Raw genomic sequence first — 16,026 nt, 5'->3', positions numbered from 1 at the left:
AATTTGGTAGAATATGGATGTCAATTTTAAACCCTTAAGTTCAGTATTTCACAATTGACTTTACGTCGCACCGATACAGATAATATGTCTTATGACGTCGATGGGACGGGAAAGGACTAGGAGTGGGAAGGAAGTGGCCTTGGTCTTAATTAGGGCAGAGTCCTATAATTTGTTTGTGTGAAAAAGGGAAACCCCTCATTTCAGTATACAAGTCGAATTAGCCATATGGAAATAAAGAACTCCAAACCATTATACAAATAAAAAATATATTTTCCTTTTAATAATGAGAACAACCTCAGAAAATAATACATTTACTTAGGCATTACTGAAATAAATTTACTTTGTTGTTTAAATAGAACTGCACAGTTTTCTACATCTAGAACTAGAATTAACTAAGGTATACTGAAAATTCTGAATTATCTATGACATCGGAAATTTATCTTCACTTTGAGTAATAGAAATAAGGAGCTCATGGACTAATGCATAATCGCTATTATTAATTATGCAAGGATCCGCCTTGTCAATACAATACAATGCTTAGTATATTTGCTACTATATCGAATACATAAAGATATATATATAAGTGCATGTTTCGAGAATATTAATAGAGAGATAATGTAAATAGAATAAGTATATTAAGAAGAATATTAATAGAGATAATATAGATTATAGGTAATTAATAATAGTGATTTAAGTCAATACGGACCATTGGTGACTATTATGGTGAAAATTACAGATACTAATGCGTAATCACTCAAGAAGAGACTGAGCTTATAGTATTGTATTGTATGTTCCACGCATTTGATACTTCATCAGGCTTCATTATAATTATTATGAAAATATAATTCACCTCCCCTGCAGATAAAAAAACTGCGGATAGTCACTACAAGCATTTTACCTACAGGTTCAATTGTTTCTGAGAAAAGTGTGCCTACGAGGAACTTGTACAATACCATGCACCCATTCTTTTCTTTGAGCGACTGTACATTAATTTTTTGAGGGTGCTAAAGTAAAGATACAGACTTTTAAAAAAAATACGACTAGAAGTTTGCTGCGCTTTTCAGTAGAATTAATTTTACTGTAAATTTAGCTGAGTAATCAAATACTGGCAAGTACTTTTCGACACAAATAAAACGATTCAAATGTGTTCAATTTAGGAATTGTGGGCTGACTACAAGTACGAATCATGACTATAAAAAATAACCGGTCCCTGCGCTGAACGGTCAGTGTAGTGTTCTTTAGTTCAGAAAGTTTCGGGTTCGGTTCCGATTGGGACAGGAGATGTTAGCCGCTTCCGATTAAATTTTCTAGCTCGGAAAGTGGAAGTACTCATTCTTATTTCAAAGACATCTTCATTTATATACAATACATCAAACTACCAACCACCAAGGAGAAGAAGAAGAACAGAAAATTGTGAGTTTATAGTCCTATTAAAAAAGAGAGAAAAGAGAAAGAATGTCACTCCGTTGATTCAGCAAACATAGGCACCCTGAAAAATTAAAGGACATCATGTTAAACTCTTTGATACTAGTCCACGAGTGGTAAACGGAATACTTTTCAATACATTCCATTTCCTTTTAAAGTACTTGCTGAACCAAAAAAGTAGCTGTATTGCAATTGACAAGGAAACTATGTTGGTTGTTCTTAACACCATGTAAATATGCACACATCTTTTGTCACGGCCCTTTTATTACTATTACTGAAACTGAAAGCGGAGATCGATATCTGCAACAGTTTAGAAGTTATTGTAAGTGGATATTTCAATGGACTAAATTTTTATACAGAGACCCCTTCATTGACCTGAAGATACATTCAGCTATTTATATATAGTTAGAAACGTTCAGATTACGTACAAATAATTTTCAAGGATATGCATCCACCCTCTCTCTTAACGCGTACGGTCTAGACGTTTCCTAAAATATACTCCAGTACTGGGACTTATATAATCACCAGTCGTTTGAACTTTTGTCTGATTATCACTCTGCCTAACAGGATGTTCATTTTGATCGAGAGTTGGTTCTACCAGCGTGTCTTCCCTATTAGTATATACTATCGGATACCGACCTATAATGTAAGGGAAAAGACGCTGCACTGGGTATTGCATTGGTGGTACCGGTATTGGTGGAAATAGGTAACGCTCGCTAGCGTCATCAGGAATAGAAGGCACCCATGGATATCCCCCACCATAAGGATTTCTTACTGTTAACTGATTATCTGGATTCGTTATTCGCATTATGTAATTTCTGGGAATCAATGGATCACCTGCTTGAAATGGAAATACTTCAGGAGCTTGAATTTCACCTTTATTCGAGTACATTCTCGAATTCTGGCGATTTGTAATACCTAACCCATATTGATTTATTTGACGAATGCCGTTTGGAAAGGCTACTTGAGAATTATATGGATCCCACATCTGATTTTTTGAGTTAATCAATGTACCTTGGTTAAAAGTATTTACCCATGGTTTAGGATTTGGAAGTATTCCAAAATTAGGACGTGGTCCCCATATTTCATTTGTTCCTATATAAGGGGAAGAACTCGATGAAAGTTTGTTCAGTGGCATATTTCCCATGATAGGTGGCCCATACTGGGCGTTTGGTATTGGCTTGTCTAGTTGATCCATGAATACTGTTACTGGGTTATACCTATTGTAAAGAGGTGCAGGAGGAGGAGGCCAGTCCTGAAATCCACTTCTTGGATAAGAACCTGATATGATTTTATTGGGTGCCAGTCTTCTACTCTTGTAATCACCACCATTGCTGGATGAGTAGTAAGCAGCACCTGGAGTCTGATCTTGATACCACTTGATCGATGGTAGTCCAAGAACATGGCTCAGCAATGAGCTGGATGAATCATCGAGCTGGTGTCTCCAGACAGGCGGAAACAGACTATTGACGAAGCCACCTCCACTGACAGAACCTAGATGTTAAATATAATACGCGTTTAGATAAAAATTACAACAATGGAAAAGTTAATTAAAGAAATTAGATTATATTTAAAGTGATAATAATTACAATTCAGTTCCTTTGGAGGACAAGGTTTGAATCTATCAGCCTGTCCTCGTATCAAAACTGTTCCTTCGTTCTAACAACTTGAATTAAAAGCTCTCCAAATTCTTCACAGACAAATACTCCCCAAACCCAAACAGTAACACTTTTTGATAACAGTCACAAGAATATGGCATGAAGACGATTACATGTAGCTATTCATTCGATCGTCTTACCCCCTGCCTGTGGTAACTGGTGACTTAAGGGCAGTGACGGCTGAAAAGCCTGCACGTGAGGTTAACAGGGCAGTATCGAAGCAAAATACATCGCCTGAGATTTTAAAGGGTAGTAGTATGTTTGGTAAGATAAAGTCTATACAGACTGGTACAACAGACCCTTAAAATTTAGTCCTAAGCCGTTTATACAAACCAAGAAAGTTAGATCCCTGTTCCTATAGACGGTTGGTATAACGAAATGTTTGGGTTTAATCCCGACAAAACAGATATAATTGTCAGTGCTAATGGTAATTAAATTATGAAAAACTATAATGATGTAGCGAAATAATGTTATGATGATTTTATTTGTTTGACGTCACTCCGGCGCATTCCGGTAGAAGGGGTAGGCCCTTTATCGTTATTGAACACTCAAATTTATAAATAATGTTTTATTAGACTGCAGTTGCCTGAGATCCCAATTTTTATTTATACCTAGCATAAGTACCCGTTCTTCGCACGGGAATTGGTAATCGATTTTACGATTCCTTCATGAATTTATGCGAAGTTACATGCCTGTATTGAAACGTGTAATACGGCATGTTAAACTTATATTCTTCTACGAAGGCACGCGGCAGTAACGTGCAGTTCAAAAAAGCTTAATAAAGTGGAGACGGAATGGGGTAGATCACAGAATTTATTTAATGGTACAGTTCCTGGTCCGAAGTTGTGCGTAATTCTCTCTATTTCTCGGTTACATCTTCTTTTTCTACCGCTTTTTCCACACCTGTGGGATCGCGGGTGTGAACTGTGTGGCACATGTGGATTTGGCCCTGTTTTGCAGCCGGATGCCTTTTCTGACTCCAACCCTATATGGAGGGATGTAATCACTATTGCGTGTTTCTGTGGTGGTTGGTAGTGTAGTGTGTTGTCTGAATATGAAGAGGAAAGTGTTGGAACAAACACAAACACCCAGTCCAAGGGTCAAAAGTATTAATCAGAGGCGATCAAAATTCCCGACCCGGCCGGAAATCAAATCCGAGACCCTCTGAACCGAAGGCCTCAAAGCTGACCGTTCAGCCAATGAGTTTCCTGGTTACATATTGTTGTTAATCTGCAACCGGCAGTGGCATTGTGGCTGAAGGACCTAAGAACCCAGTCGCTGAGGATAACCTCTCTCATTAACTGTTCTTTCGAAAAGAGTAAAATGGCTCTTTAGTTAAACCTTTTAACCCAACTTGAAACAGTCTGTTAATAATAACTCCCTTGTTATCCTCCTAGCGAAAAGGTGCACATGAGAAAAACATATTTAGAAGTTGGTTTTCATTAAAGCTGGTAGTTTTCAATTAAGGGTGGTCATGTATATTACGTAGGAGGGTAAAATCACTGTTTCGACTTGTTATAAACCCCCAATCCAATCCGGGATTTAGTAATAATATTGACCCTAATACCTACCCAAAGAGAGATACACAGTTTGGTAGAAATACACTGACTGACAGAGCAAATGCAACACCAAGAAGGAGTGGTCAGGGTAGACTGACGTCACTGAGGTATGCTCATGATGTGAAATGCGCCGCTGTGCTGCGCACGTAGCGAACGATAAATGGGACACGGCGTTGGCGAATGGCCCACTTCGTACCGTGATTTCTCAGCCGACAGTCATTGTAGAACGTGTTGTCGTGTGCCACAGGACACGTGTATAGCTAAGAATGCCAGGCCGCCGTCAACGGAGGCATTTCCAGCAGACAGACGACTTTACGAGGGGTATGGTGATCGAGCTGAGAAGGGCAGGTTGGTCGCTTCGTCAAATCGCAGCCGATTACCATAGGTATGTGTCCACGGTGCAACGCCTGTGGCGAAGATGGTTGGCGCAGGGACATGTGGCACGTGCGAGGGGTCCAGGCGCAGCCCGAGTGACGTCAGCACGCGAGGATCGGCGCATCCGCCGCCAAGCGGTGGCAGCCCCGCACGCCACGTCAACCGCCATTCTTCAGCATGTGCAAGACACCCTAGCTGTTCCAATATCGACCAGAACAATTTCCCGTCGATTGGTTGAAGGAGGCCTGCACTCCCGGCGTCCGCTCAGAAGACTACCATTGACTCCACAGCATAGACGTGCACGCCTGGCATGGTGCCGGGCTAGAGCGACTTGCGACTTGGATGAGGGAATGGCGGAACGTCGTGTTCTCCGATGAGTCACGCTTCTGTTCTGTCAGTGATAGTCACCGCAGACGAGTGTGGCGTCGGCGTGGAGAAAGGTCAAATCCGGCAGTAACTGTGGAGCGCCCTACCGCTAGACAACGCGGCATCATGGTTTGGGGCGCTATTGCGTATGATTCCACGTCACCTCTAGTGCGTATTCAAGGCACGTTAAATGCCCACCGCTACGTGCAGCATGTGCTGCGGCCGGTGGCACTCCCGTACCTTCAGGGGCTGCCCAATGCTCTGTTTCAGCAGGATAATGCCCGCCCACACACTACTCGCATCTCCCAACAGGCTCTACGAGGTGTACAGATGCTTCCGTGGCCAGCGTACTCTCCGGATCTCTCACCAATCGAACACGTGTGGGATCTCATTGGACGCCGTTTGCAAACTCTGCCCCAGCCTCGTACGGACGACCAACTGTGGCAAATGGTTGACAGAGAATGGAGAACCATCCCTGAGGACACCATCCGCACTCTTATTGACTCTGTACCTCGACGTGTTTCTGCGTGCATCGCCGCTCGGGGTGGTCCTACATCCTACTGAGTCGATGCCGTGCGCATTGTGTAACCTGCATATCGGTTTGAAATAAACATCAATTATTCTTCCGTGCCGACTCTGTTTTTTCACCAACTTTCATCCCTTTCGAACCACTCCTCCTTGGTGTTGCATTGTCACTGTCAGTCAGTGTATAAAGAGTAGTTGTCCAGTTATATGAACTCAACAAACAGACGAACAGACAAATCTATAAAAAAGCTAAAAATAGTCCACTCAAACTTAGACTGAAAAACGGTCAGTTAATGATATCTCCCGTTTTAATCCCCGTATTGAAATGATGCACATGAGAAGAAAGTTTTAGAAATTGATTTCCATTACGACAGGTAGATTTCCATTAACTTTGGTTGTGTATATTTTATGGGAGTGCAAAATCACGGTTTTAGTTTCATATAAACCCCCAGTCAATTCAGGGAATTAGAAACACTATTGGTGTGGATTCTAAATATGAAGTTTGATAGAACTATATCCAGTAGTCTTCAAGTTATAAAAACTCACACAGATAAACAGACACCAAAGCTGAAAAATATGCAGATGATCATTATTACACCTGAAACGGATAACTGAATGAAAATTTCTCAAACATAGTCAGTGTAGAGATACACGGTCCACGGTCGTTACGATTGCATTTATATAGATTTGAGGTTTCCTATGTTGGTCATACGCAAGCTCTGTTGCCATGTTAATAGTTACGACCAAAGAACTTTATTTTGCTAAGTCCCTGGCCCAAGCACGGTACCGTCACCAACGAGTGGCCTTGTGATACTACCCTAAGTGTGCTGCGCTGTGAAGGAAAGTATCTATGTGCGTCATAGAGAAAGCGAGAGAGAGAGCAGCATCTAGCTATGAACTTGCTCCCTCTGTTGAAACTACTAGTTTCAAAATAGCACAATTATGTAGAAATACAGTAAACAAATAGTGCAGAATGAAACATATCAGTCGTAAAATGCTCCTAATCACAGTAACATAATTAATAAGGGAGAGAAACAAGTTTATACAATGGTCTTTCTACAATACTTCCCGTTGAGGTGACCGCACGAACGAGACCATCTCTCCATGGAAACACCTCATTGATAGTTTCTAAACTCTAAGACAGTCGAGGCATGTTGTCTTCCTTCGTCAGTACCTCTTTCCTTGGCTGAGGATTAGCATGGAAAGAATACCACTTCCTCCGCTGTTGGAGCGAGTTGAGATAGTCTGCAGACCATCGAGCCCACAACTGCTGGTTAAGCTATTGAATTCTTTGCCACCTAGAAAGAGCATTCATGGACAAGTCAGAAAGGTCATGAGAGGACCGCCAATCAAGAAGTGGCCAGAGCAGAGATAGCTAGAATCACTAGGTTCGTTGGAGAGAGCGGTGATGGGTCTGACATTGAAATAGGCTTCTGTTTGAATTAGACGTGTACACATCTCGTAACACGTGAGAAGGAAGTTTCCAGCCATTCTTGTGAGGTGGTGGCTTACTGATTTCTCTCCGGCTTCCCACAGTCCGCCGAAATGAGGCATGTTGAAGGGAATGAAATACCAACTGATTCCTTCTACGGCTACAAATGACTGAATTTATTTCTCGTTTTCATTGGGAGGAATAGCTTTCGGAGCTCTTGTAGTTCCTTACCATCTCCAACAAATTTGGTAAGGTTATCGCTGTACAAATCGAGAACCTTACCTCTTCTGCCGATGAACCGTTTTAGAGCAACTATAAATAAATCTGAAGTAAGCGAGCTGACTAATTCCAGATGAATTACCTTCGTGGCTAAGCAGACAACCAATGCTATATAGCACTTCTGACAGAACCAGTCATGATGTGTAGAGGACTTGCGTAGTCAGTTCCCGTGTGAAGAAAGGCACGAGAAGGTTTAACTCTTGCTGAAGGCAGTTGATCCATGAGTTGTTGGGTAGTAGCGGACCTCACCCTGAGCAAGGTAGACACTTGTGGATGACTGGTTGGTATCATATAACTTCGTAGTGAAGCGATACGCAGTTGAGACCCAGCATTCAGGAGCCGTTTATACTCAGCCACGATGATCAACGTAGTAAAGTCGTGGATTAATGGTAACATAAGCTATGTTTTTTGTCGTAAGAAAGCTGAGAGTGGCGAAGCCTACGCGAAAAAATCCATGATTATTAAATTATTAAATTATTAAATTATTAAATTATTAAATTATTAAATTATTAAATTAATATGATTGTCAAGAAAGGGATGAAGGTCCCGAAGTTCGCTCTTCGGTGAGTTCTCCTTGTACTTTTGTAGACATTCTGTTCCCTTTCCCATCCTGCTGTTTCCGGTGCCCCACTGCAAGTACATTTTGGAGCAGTTATACTACCACTTTTCTTGTTGCTTGGATGTTGCGTGTTATGGACATATCTGAAGCAGTAACTAACGACTTTCTGCAAGCGAGTTAGGGATGAGTATTTTAACAGAATGCTATCCAAAATTTTTGGGGAATTTCTTGAGCGACATCCGAGAGTATATCTAGACGGGGGAGAATCGATCAATAAGGAAAGGAACACATTCAATTTAATTATAGTATTTTACTTCTCGTTTTAGCGTGGCAATCCCCATAATTAGGTGATACACCGAAAATAAAACTATCTAAAGTTTTATTTAAATTAATGCTCTTCATTATTTGTTCCTTGCATTACGCGCAACTTAATACACATTACACCTGAGGATGCAGGATTTTCTGTTATTCCTGGAACATGCATCTGCGAACTGACGCTTCCAATCCTGCAGTCGATGCTTCAATGAAAACAGCACAAACTATAGAATAGCACTTGTGTCGTCACGTGTACACGTCGCTTTCGCAGGGCCACGAACTACATATTTACTGTAATTAAAATGAATACACTCGCAGGTCTTTGCTTTGCTTATGTAACCAACCACTTCACTCCAGTTATGGTGCAGAATTTGTAGAGTAGATGACAGAATTGATGATGGACGTAGATGTAAGTAAATTTGCCAAAATAATAATAGAACTGACAAGCTGTACTGCAAACAGCGGAGTTTGTTCAAAGAGATCAGTATACAGGCGGGTATAGTCAAACGAATAGGTAAGTATTAGTTGAAACTAAACACAGGGCCAGGGGATGAAATGTTAAGTAAAGCGAAGCGTACCAGCACTAAATGAAACAACAAAATGGGGCCTATTCGGTGGTTGGGGTACTACGGGAAAAGAAATTTATCAAGGAAGTTTCTATTTTGTGTTAGAAGGTGGTCTACAGAGCGAAAGACATAGAAAGACGAGCAATAATGAGGAAATATAACCGCAAGAGAACACTAGAAGAATTGTTTAAAGTAAGTAAAAATATGGCAGTAAAGCCTGAATGTTATCAAAAAGGGAAATGATAAGGATATTCCGGAGGTTGATGGGATTATATAATAAAGCCATATGACACAAAACGAAAATCAATGCATGTTATGCAATAATAATAATAATAATAATAATAATAATAATAATAATAATAACAACAACAACAACAACAACAACAACAACAATGGTATGACCTCAGCTATTGGGAGGACACATTTTTTTAATTTGACGCCATCTGGCTGTCTGCTCGTCAATTTCGTCTACGTTCTGTTTTACTCTAGGCCTTCTAGATAGCAGAGTAAACTAAATCCCTCCTGAGCATCTATGTCTGAGTATTATTTTTTTTTTGTCTGGTAAACAACAGATGTCGTCACCGTAGACATGGAGTGCAGAAAGGACATTTTTCTTCTGCCCTTCAAAAATCCGACTATCTCTGCCGGGTTTGAACCCGCCATCTTGGAATCAGGAGGCCGATACTTTACAAATGATCCACAGAGGCAGCTATTTTGTTCAATAAAGATACGGAAGTGAATAGCCAATTTTACTAAGAAAGTAAAGTAAACTCGTGTCCTCATCCCGAGGCGGTGCAGCTCTTTTCAGGCACACCCCCATTGGAGGTGAGCTGCATGTACCATTTCAACCATATACCAGCCCTCCTAATATTCTTAAATTTCTGGCAGTACCGAGAATCGAACCCGGGCCCCCGAGGATGGCAGCTAACAACACTAACCGTTACGCTACGGAGGTGGACAAATTACTAATAAGCTGTAAATTATCAAGAGAGAGGAAAATATATCAGTAAGAAATAGATGGATAAAAATGGAAATGAACCTCAACATTACTCTGAAGTTAAAATACACATACGTAAAATGTAAAACACTAGCAGGAACAGGAAGTATATGCAATTTTATTAGAGGAATGAGGAACTCTAAAGAAGGCTAAACAGAGAAGATAAATGCAGAGAGTCGTAAAATTTGAATTAATAGTTATCCTAGACATTATCACTTTATTAAAGTCCAGGATATGGTTCAAAAGGCTAAGGTTCTCTAACTAAATATGAATTATACGTCCAAGTAACATTTATGGGATATGCCTTGGTAAATTACATTTTAATTATTTCTTGTAATAATTTGTTAGCTGACATATCATTGTACCTTTGTATTCTGAATAAACAATAACTGAATGCATTAGCTATAATTACAATACATCAATACCGTCTTCCGTGATTGGGACAACAGAGTATTCAGATATGTCATTTCAAAGTTTAAAAGCTCTTATAAGGGAAACATATATAACACGAAGTTTTATTATGATCATGGTGATTGTTTTTGAAGGAACCTATCATCTAGGTCATCGGCCCAATAACGAAGTTTCTTAATACAATAACAGAAATGCAGTTTACCCCACAAAAATACACATTTTCGATTTGAAAATCAAGTAAAATTTTGTGCATATTTTACACAGTTAAATCACTCTGGTGTTATTTTCACCTTGAAGTAAATTAGTTTAATGGTATAATGGTGTTATACCCACTGAATAAAATAGATCAGCTGAGAAATGGGGTGGGGGGCGATTGGCTCAGTGGCTTAACTGCTGGCTTCCACCCAGAAGTCTGAGGTTCGATTTCCGGTCGATCTTTGGTTGAGATTTTCATTTTAAAAATCAGGTGGCGTATGGAAGTACATACGAACTTACACTCCCTGACAAAATATGATCCGGGGATATAGTGGGTTCGAATTCTACTGTCGGCAGCCCTGAAGATGGTTTTCCGTCGTTTCCCATTTTCACACCAGGCAAATGCTGGGGCTGTACCTTAATTAAGGCCACGGCCGCTTCCTTCCAACTCCTAGGCCCCTCCTATCCCATCGTCGCCACGAAACCTATCTGTGTCCGTGCGACGTAAAGCAAATAGAAAAAAAAGTCCTGGGTGGCTCTAGCTACCTGAGAAAATACTGGAACAAGCTGAAGAAAGTTTAAAATTAGCTGGGGAATCCTATTCTTGCATTGCGGTTGTTTCAACTATTGTTATCTTTGGCTGAATTAACAGCAGTGTGGTATGCTGTTCGAAGGATCCTGAGTTTGATTCGGGGATTTTAGCCGAGTCTGGTTAATATATTTGGCTTGTGGATTAGTTGTTTGTATTCGTCTTAATACACTCCTCTTCATTCACACACAACACGACACACTTCACCATATTACCAACCTATACATCCGTGCATATAGGGTTGGCGTCAGGAAGAGCACCTTGCCGTAAGACTGGGCCGGGTCTATGTGGCACAGTACGCATCTGAAACCCTACCAGGGCATGTGAAAAGCGGTAGGGAAAGGAAGTTATTAATGCTGTTATTCATTTTATGACCCACTAATAAATTTTACGGTTTTCGGAGACGCCGAGGTGCCGGAATTTTGCCCCACAGGAGATCTACCAATATGAGTTTGACGTATTTGAGCACTTTCAAATACCACCGGAATGATTCAGGATCGAACCTGGCAAGTTAGAGTCAGAAGGCCAACGCTTCAATCGTCTGAGCCACTCAGACAGGCAAAATATAGTTATTATTGTATATTTACTTCTCATAAAGTGAAACTCTTTGCCTTAATTTTCTATAGTAATGCGGCTCGGATATAAACTGTAATCTAAACGTGAAAAAAACATTTGTTTACAACTAAAACTTGCACTTAACAAAATACATACCGGGCGAGTTGGCCGTGCCGTTCGGGGCCCGCAGCTGTGAGCTCGCATCCGGGAGGTAGTGGGTTTAAACCTCACTGTGGGCAGCCTTGAAGATGGTTTTCCGTCGTTTCCCATTTTCACACCAGACAAATGCTGGGGCTGTATCTTAATTAAGGGCACGGCCGCTTCCTTCGCATTCCTAGGTCTTTCGTGTCCCCCATCGTCGCCATAAGACCTATCTGTGTCGGTGCGACGTAAAGCAAATAACGAATATATATCATTTTGTGAATAAAACAATAACGTACTGCCATTCGATAGAAGCTCCACTGAAATACCTACCAGCCTTTTAAAACTGGTACAGAGCAGTGAAGCGGCTATAAAGCCAAATCCAGTTCCATAACTGATTAATTTTCTTTACAAGTATTTATATTGATCAAAGGAATTGGAAGTATTTCTTGAAAAGTAAGGCAATGGTAATTACACTCTTAACAAAACTTTCCCTTAAATAAATAATTCATGTTATTTCACGAATATAGTAAATCTGAGAAATTTTTAATTCGAAGAACGTAAGAATTTTCAATTTTGGCTATCACAAGTGAATGTCGCGATTGTGTCATTGCGAATGATAACCGACATCCGAACAATAACATCGATTGAGAAAACTTTGCATAAACGTTTAAAATTATAGTTGTAAAGTTATTATTAACGCGACAATTTACAAAGAAGAATATGACAGCATAAGGTCATAATTTATATGCAATATCAGAAAATCCATATTGTTGTTTATTGTCTGTACCTGTGATAGTCGAAACTAGATTCTTCTGGAATTTTTAATAAAGTACTGTGTCAGGTTTTAAGTGGAGTGAACTAACCGTAGTTCAAATAGTCTAGAACATAAATAATGTATCTTCACTCGGCTTGTGTTCATCTATGCAAGAATGTATTTCTTTAAGTCTCTGAAAGTCATGAATTTAAAGCGTTCGGTCCGCTCTGAGATGTAATTACAAGTGACATTAAGCCATAATATTATTAGTAACAATATAGCGGTATTTTTTCTCTTTTCTCTTAGAAAATATCCAGTGATTAAAGTTGCCTTTTATTATCTACGAATTACATAGTGCAAAGAAGTGAAATACTTCATATTCTGATGAAGGAAACTCACCATAACATAGAAAGAACGTCCAAATGGTGAACGGCAAGCCTTGAATATTCCCCATTTCGAACTGAACGAGGCTTGGAGCTCGTCGTTAAAGTATGCAGGTGTCGAGTGACTGAAGTTATCGCTGTATTAGGTGGTATGACACATAACTGATAGTAACTGGGAAACAACCTTGCAGTATATCTGAGTATTGTGGAAGAAGTAGTTGAAGGCTTGGCCATTTCTGAGGGACATTCTGTTCATTGTTATCAGTAAGAGTCTTGATAAGAAATTGTCTTTAATGTCACTGCTTTTGTATCCGTGTTCTAATACAGGTGTTGGCAGCGGTGGAATTCGACTCATAATTTGGTTCACTGGAATAATGCATTAGTGGAAATACTTATTCACATTAGTTTACTTGGTCTATAACTGTTTGTTGCTGATGTACGCTTGACTATTTTGTTTTATACGTCTTAATTGCTAATAATATAGACATTGTGTTGAAACTTTCCAATTGAGTAGTGCATTTCTAATAACATATTGTGTTTATTAGTTGGGCAGAGGAGAGGTATTAACGACGGGGAAGTCAAATGCTATGGAAGTCCCTTTTATGGAGGTGTTTAAATGACGAATATGGATTCATGCGATATGCTTAGTTTCAGTCTTAACCGTGGATTTAAGGCCGGAAGACATATCTGTCGTCATGTTGGTCCGATTAAAAATCCCGCCTTAAGTCTCCGGGAATCGAACCTGGGACATGGGGTTTGGGAGTCGATAGATTAGACTACTCTAAAAGAGCTATTTCCCTCCTCTAATAAGTAAACCACTGAAATTACCTTGCTGTTATATAAATATTACAAGCGGCTCAAATCGGATAAAAATGTTCCTTCCAGTAGGAGCCAAACCAGTAATACGGAAGTATTACTCACATCATCCCAGTTTTTCTACAATCACTGGAACCAACATGGGTCTTTTTAAATATGCCCCAGAGTTCAAGACCACTTGCCCTTTCTGACAATGTGCGTGTTTTTCAATTGATAATCTCATTCAAACCTCGAACATCTAGCCTACATTCTGGGATGATGATGATGATGATGATGATGATGATTGTTGTTGTTTAAAGGGGCCTAACTGCTAGGCCATCGGCCCTTAATGGTACGAGGTGCAACGAAATTAAAACTTCAAAATGTATCCACTGGCTAGAATATAAAACGAAGGGTGATGAAAAAATGATCGTGAAAAAAAAAACCAATCGCTGGACTCAATTCAAAAGGTCTTAATTACTAGTATGACACGTATTATATAAAAGGGTGCGAAATCCAGATTTCTTGCCCCTCGTAATGATACTAATCACTGGTAAAGCACACCATGGGCGTGCCTCCTACAGTGGTACTAAGCACAGGCAACGTAGACTCATGGTGTTTCTCGCACGATGGTACTAATCACGGGAAACGTACACCAATGGTATGTCGCACACAATGGTAAAACTCACAGGTAACACACCTGTGGTGTTTCACACATAAGGGTACTGCTCACAAGCAACGCAGACCAGTGGTGTTCCTGACATAGTGGGACTAATCACGAGTGCTGGTATTCCCATGGTATTCCTCACTTACAAGGGGGCATTCCCTACTCGTCACCACCGATTTCGCTCAAATTTATGGAACATGCAGGGCTTGGCTAGAAATGAAAGTACCCAAAGTAGGAACTCCAGATGGCCAAGCGTATAGAAAATAAATATAAAAATATAAATGTTGACGCGGCTCTCGCACCGTATAAGCCACTTACGTTAGTGCGCACGCAGAGCAATAGTTGGCGTAGCGGTAACAGCTCGGACTAATAATTCGTTGGTCGTGGGTTCGTCTCCTTGTGTGGAGAATAATTTTTCAATTTTTATATTATTCATTTATGTTAACTGATTTCATTTATTTATTTATTTATTTATTTATTTATTTATTTATTTATACGCAAAAGGATATAGGACATTTTTTAATGAGCGCAGAATTGTAGAAAATTTGGAGTTGCGAACTTTCCCGACGTGTTCAAACATAAATTCTTCTTTTTTATCCTTTATTGGCTATCCCCCCTCCTTGGGGAATGTGCCATAAACGTGAATAGTCGTTTTGCTGTAAGATTCGTTTTCACCTGACAAGTGAAGATTGCTCCTGGCGGCTGTACACAAACAGTAGATTCTTGGCGCAGGTAGAAAAAATTCTGACAAATAAACCCCAATTTTTTACCTTGTCTATGCCTTTGGTGAATAAATAAAAATGAATTTCTTTTTATTGGAACATGAATAATATAAACGTTGACGGAAAAAATCAGTCTCCACACGGGGAGTCGAACACACGACTATCGAATTACCAGTCCGAGCTCTTCCCGCTACGCCAACAGCTGTTCTGCGTGAACATTAACGTGAGTGGCTTATACGGTGCGGGAGCCGCGTCAACATTTTTATTTTTATTTTTCTATACGCTTGGCCATCTGGAGTTCCCACTTCGGGTACTTTCATTTCTAGCCAAGCCCTGAATGTTCTCTAAATTTGAGCGAAATCGATGGTGACGCGTAGGGAATGCCCCCTTGTTAGTGGAACTAATCACATAGTGGTATTAATCATAGGCAATGTAGACTCACGGTGTATCATACATTATGGCAATGCCCACAGACAACACAAACCCATGGTGTTCCTCACATACTGGTACTACTACACTCAGGCAACGCAGACCCATGGTTTACTCATATTGTGGTACTAAGCACGGGCGCCAGCCAAACCCGTAGTGTTTCTCACTTAGTGGTAATAATCGCATGCAACGTAGACCAATGGTGTTTCTAATAACGTGGTATTACTCATAGGCAACGCAGATCCACAGTGGAACTGACCGGTGTAATGCACACGATGACCACTATCACAAACAACGCCCAGACCTGTAGCGTTTCGCGCATAATG

General features: G+C 40.2%; 1 protein-coding gene across 1 annotated transcript; it reads right to left on the bottom strand.

Moving 5' to 3' along the window:
- Positions 1 to 278: 278 nt before the first annotated feature.
- On the bottom strand, positions 279 to 13,214 carry LOC136876989 (uncharacterized). Its single transcript, XM_067150766.2, has 2 exons — positions 13,104 to 13,214; positions 279 to 2,919 (listed from the first exon to the last, which is right to left on the bottom strand). The coding sequence occupies exons 1-2, from the start codon at positions 13,156 to 13,158 to the stop codon at positions 1,889 to 1,891; spliced, it is 1,086 nt and encodes a 361-aa protein (XP_067006867.2). The 5' UTR covers positions 13,159 to 13,214; the 3' UTR covers positions 279 to 1,888.
- Positions 13,215 to 16,026: the final 2,812 nt, after the last annotated feature.

This window comes from Anabrus simplex, chromosome 7 (genome assembly GCF_040414725.1).
Source record: "Anabrus simplex isolate iqAnaSimp1 chromosome 7, ASM4041472v1, whole genome shotgun sequence".
NCBI classification, from domain to species: Eukaryota; Metazoa; Arthropoda; class Insecta; order Orthoptera; family Tettigoniidae; genus Anabrus; species Anabrus simplex.
Note: the sequence above shows the minus strand (reverse complement) of the source record. Positions and strands in the feature narration are given on the sequence as shown.

Bases quoted from the DNA above. Each gene is read 5' to 3' on its own strand.
- LOC136876989 (XM_067150766.2), bottom strand. From the start codon at position 13,158: ATGGGGAATATTCAAGGCTTGCCGTTCACCATTTGGACGTTCTTTCTA. The intron at 2,920-13,103 runs GTGAGTTTCCTT...TTTAACATCTAG, and splicing joins GACGTTCTTTCTATGTTATG to GTTCTGTCAGTGGAGGTGGC.